General features: G+C 37.7%; 1 protein-coding gene across 1 annotated transcript; it reads left to right on the forward strand.

The window, feature by feature from the left end:
* Positions 1 to 1,493: 1,493 nt before the first annotated feature.
* LOC108534349 (trace amine-associated receptor 6-like) lies at positions 1,494 to 2,530 on the forward strand. Its single transcript, XM_017879652.1, is given in 2 exon segments — positions 1,494 to 1,581; positions 1,584 to 2,530. Coding segments are annotated over 2 exon segments (1,035 nt in total).
* Positions 2,531 to 4,912: the final 2,382 nt, after the last annotated feature.

A 4,912-nucleotide genomic window follows, 5' to 3' on the forward strand; every position in this document is an offset into this window, starting at 1 on the left:
AGCCATGTGATGAACAGAATAACTTCTCATATCAAAGAGTTACCTGAATTCAAATGTCTATTGTGCTCAAGTTAAGAAAGCCCTGAACAGGGTTTTGCCTATATAAGCAATTGACATCATTTCACAAAATCAGACACTCAGAAAATATTAAGAAGAATCTGAAAATTACTTGGTTAAGAGTGTTAATTTTATTGACTAGGAATCAGATAGCAAGATGAATTAATAATAATACTTATCACTCTTTATAACTTGAAAAGCAAGTTCACAAATGTCTCCAAAGTCACAACCCTGTACTGGAAAGAGGGGTGAACCCTTCTTCAGGAAGAGAATAATATTTTCTTCACTCTGCAGTGTTTTACATTCCAGGGTTGGGAACGTTACCGAGGATTCTCTTCCCATTTTATAGTTTCCTGTTCATTACTCTTATTTTTTGACTACTTTTAGCATCGGGAGCACAAAGGCCAGTCACCAGGAATTGCAAACAAATGTGTAGCCAGAGAGAGGGCTCATTGCCCATTTGTCATGTGGATGCAGACATGTTGTAGATGTGTTTCCAGTAATTGTCTTGAGAAGAGGACTATTCTTTCCACCAGCATCTCAGAAATGCTGGTGTGTCTAAACACCATGTCGTTCTTTAATGCTTTCATGCAATATATTTTATCAATCTCAAGTTCCTCTCGCTATACGTTATAATAATTTCTGCTTGTTGGTAACCTGTGCAGATGGAAAAGTGATTCTTAACAGGAGAGAAAGAGGCAAGTATTGATGCTTACTGTTTACACCCCGTTGTATCTTTGTAACAAAAACCTGGGTGGCTAAGTTGTGATTGGGAACAAGGGAATGGTTTAAGTCTATGCACTAAGGAAAAATAAATCTGTGGCCTAAAATAATAATGGTAATAGAATTTAATGTACAGTAGAGACCTGTTTTGTAGAATAACTTTCCTAGTAGTCGCTGTTGAAAGTAATCCTACTAGTTCACACCTCACACCACAGGGATTCCATTGAGGGATTTTCCCATTGAAGGCATTTATTTAGCTAAAAGGACTTCATGTTTAAGGCTGTAATGCAAGACAGATAACCGAGATAAAGGTAACAGGAGGTGATCTTTCAGCTCCGTGATTACATACCATATCAGCGACTGTTGCACAGAGAAACTCAAAAGGTAAAAATAAAATATAAAAGGATATTTATGACCAAAAGGGAATTTTAACAAATTAAGAGCATGAGACATTTGTCAGCTGAAACAATCCCCAGTAATATTGTTCAATATAATTTTTGTCAAATTTGATTTTGCCATAAAAAACATTTAGGATTTATAATACAAATGGAAATTTGAAAATTCTATTGGAGATAATATCTTATAATTTCCTCTGACATCCTGGTGAATATGTGTTTTTTTTCCCCAGGAGCACTGAAAATCAGAAACAATCCTGTATTTTTTGTGACAATCAACAAGGACAAAACTTCTCTACGTGTAAATAACAGCGTTTTATGAGCAGCAACTCATCCCTGCTGGCAGCTGTGCAGTTGTGCTACGCGAACGTGAATGGGTCCTGTGTGAAAATCCCCTACTCGCCTGGATCCGGGTGATTCTGTACATAGTGTTTGGCTTTGGGGCTGTGCTGGCTGTGTTTGGAAACCTCCTGGTTATGATTTCAATCCTCCATTTCAAGCAGCTGCACTCTCCGACCAATTTTCTCATTGCCTCTCTGGCCTGTGCTGATTTCTTGGTGGGTGTGATTGTGATGTCCTTCAGCGTGGTCAGGACCGTGGAGAGCTGCTGGTATTTTGGGAGAAGTTTTTGTACTTTCCACACCCGCTGTGATGTGGCATTTTGTTACTCTTCTCTCTTTCACTTGTGCTTCATCTCCATCGACAGGTACATTGCGGTTACTGACCCTCTGGTCTATCCTACCAAGTTCACCGTATCTGTGTCAGCAATTTGCATCAGCGTGTCCTGGATCCTGCCCCTCATGTACAGCGGTGCTGTGTTCTACACAGGTGTCTACGATGATGGGCTGGAAGAATTATCTGATGCCCTAAACTGTATAGGAGGTTGTCAGACCATTGTAAATCAAAACTGGGTGTTAATAGATTTCCTATCCTTCTTTATACCTACCCTTGTTATGATAAGTCTGTATGGTAACATATTTCTTGTGGCTAGATGACAGGCTAAAAAGATAGAAAATACTGGTAGCAAGACAGAATTATCCTCAGAGAGTTACAAAGCCAGAGTGGCCAGGAGAGAGAGAAAAGCAGCTAAAACCCTGGGGGTCACAGTGGTAGCATTTATGGTTTCATGGTTACCATATAGCATTGATTCATTAATTGATGCCTTTATGGGCTTTATAACCCCTTCCTATATTTATGAGATTTGCTGTTGGTGTGCTTATTATAACTCAGCCGTGAATCCTTTGATTTATGCTTTATTTTACCCATGGTTTAGGAAAGCAATAAAAGTTATTGTGACTGGTCAGGTTTTAAAGAACAGTTCAGCCACCATGAATTTGTTCTCTGAACATGTATAAGCAGTTGGATAGAAGAAGCTCAAGATACCTTTAAAATTACCAAGTGAACTGTGTTTTAAAAAATCAAGTAAGACTATGAATGAATAGCAAATAAATTGCTCTTCAAATGAAACAAGATAAATCAATGTTTTTCAGTCTTGTTAAGATGTACACTTTCCTGTCCCTTCTGCAAAAGTATTTACTTGACTAATAAATGTTAAGTTTCTATTTGTCAACTGCTTAAGAGCTCAGCATATCCCACTCCCTGCAGATACTCTTTGTCTTTTAATCCATTGACTCTTCCTTCTCCTCTGGTATTTTTCCTAAAAGTATTTCTGTTCTTTTTTTGATTCCCTTTCCTCTTTTCTTTACAAAGCATTCTACTCTTTCTCAGCCTGCCAAAAATTTCATTTGTGAATAGCCTTTATCGAGTTCCTGGTTTCTTCTGCTTTGGTTATTTTACCACAGGAGCCCTTTTAGGTATCAGTGTAATCTATTCAATCTTGGGAGAGATCTCAGGGTGTGTGGGGCGATTTGCAAATGTAGACATCATCTTGACCAGGCTGTTGTAATTATCAAACCAGTTACTGCCATTCTTGTAATTATTTCCTCCCCCAAAGTAGGAAGCAGAAGCCACTGTACTTCCCAGAATGATGTTAGGATGCTTATTTGGCTGCTGTTCTCGCTATTTCACAAAACTGTTTAAAGAGTTGGTATGAATAGAACTCTATGTTACATTATTCAGTTCATACACATTGAATATTACTTGTTCCTTTAGAGAGGATATCTTTTAAGTGCAGTCTCTAGCTTTCTTTTTCCTATAGTAAAACTTAATTACAGCATGGAATTTGCAAGTTTTAAAAGCCATGTGAAATATACATCAATGAGAAGCATTCAGGTATTCATCCATTTTTTTTCCATTTACCAAACATGAAACCTATGCCTATATTTTACTGAAATCAGTGCTAGATACCTTAGACACAGGCATAACATCCGACTTTTGTCTTTAATAAGCTGTGCCTCTGGCAAGAAGCAATGTTGGTCACTGGAAATTTTAAAAACGGCAAACACTAACTCAACCAGGTAATTAAGACTCAATATCAGTAGTAGTAAGGCTATTGTGTGTTCTTGACATTATGTAATGAGAATGGCTTTTACCTCTATGACCTTTCTTCTCCAAATCCATAACCCCCATGTAGTCACGAGAAAACATCAGACAAAACTTTATTGAGGAATATTCTGCATAATATTTGATTAGTATTCCTCAAAAATGTCAAAGTCATCAAAAATAAAGTATGAGAAACTGTCATGATCTAGAGGAAACTAAGAAGACATGACAACTAAATGTAGTATGGCATCCTAAATGGAAAGCTAGAAAGAAAAAGGACATTAGGGAAAGTGAGGAAATCTGAATAATGAATGGAAATTTTATTGCTATATTGATAACAATATTGGATCATTAATTATCACAAACGTACTATACTAGTTTAAGATGTTAATAATAAGAGAAACTATTTGCAGGGTATATAGGAATTCTCTTTACTATCTTTGCAATTTTTCAGTAAGTCTACAACTATTCTGAAATTAAAAGTTTATTCAAAAAATATAGAGTTCACAATTCCTGCTTGATAAAATTTCTAGCCTGTCTATGTGAAGACAACAACGCACTTATCCTTCCAGGCATTCATTTATTCATTCCAAAAATATCTTTGAAGAGTTAGTGTGTGCTAGATTCTTGGTTCAGTGTGATCAGGAATAGAAAACCAGGAACTTAGAATATTTTGTGACAAAACCCAAAATACCAGTGATTATGACTTGGAATGCATGGAAGTTTAAGCTATAAAAGGATGTGTTTAAGGAACACAGGAGAAAGGAGAATTCAGACCTGGATAGAAAATGAAGGAGATGTATTAAAGAAGTGAAATTTAAGTAGGGCCCTACATTTTAAGAAGGATTTCTATAGGAGGGAAAAGATGGGAAGGGATTTTCAGGCATGAGCAAAGAAACTGAAGTGCAAAGTGTTCAGGGAATATGAAACTAAAACAACTAGGCTGAGCGCGGTGGCTCAGGCCTGTAATCCCAGCACTTTGGGAGGTCAAGGCGGACGGATCACAAGTTCAAAAGATTGAGAACAGCCTGGCCAATATGGTGAAACTCCATCTCTACTAAAAATACAAAAATTAGCTGGGCGTGGTGGTGCGCACCTGTAGTCCCAGCTACACGGGAGACTGAGGCAGGAGAATCTCTTGAACCGGGAGGTGGAGATTGCAGTGAGTCGAGATTGCCCACTGCACTCCAGCCTGGGTGACAGAACGAAACTTCAACCAAAAAAAAGAAAAATAAAGAAGGAAGGAAGGGAAGAAGGAAGGAAGGAAGGAAGGAAAGAAGGAAGGAAAGAAGGAA

This window comes from Rhinopithecus bieti, unplaced genomic scaffold (genome assembly GCF_001698545.2).
Source record: "Rhinopithecus bieti isolate Rb0 unplaced genomic scaffold, ASM169854v2 scaffold_10612, whole genome shotgun sequence".
NCBI classification, from domain to species: Eukaryota; Metazoa; Chordata; class Mammalia; order Primates; family Cercopithecidae; genus Rhinopithecus; species Rhinopithecus bieti.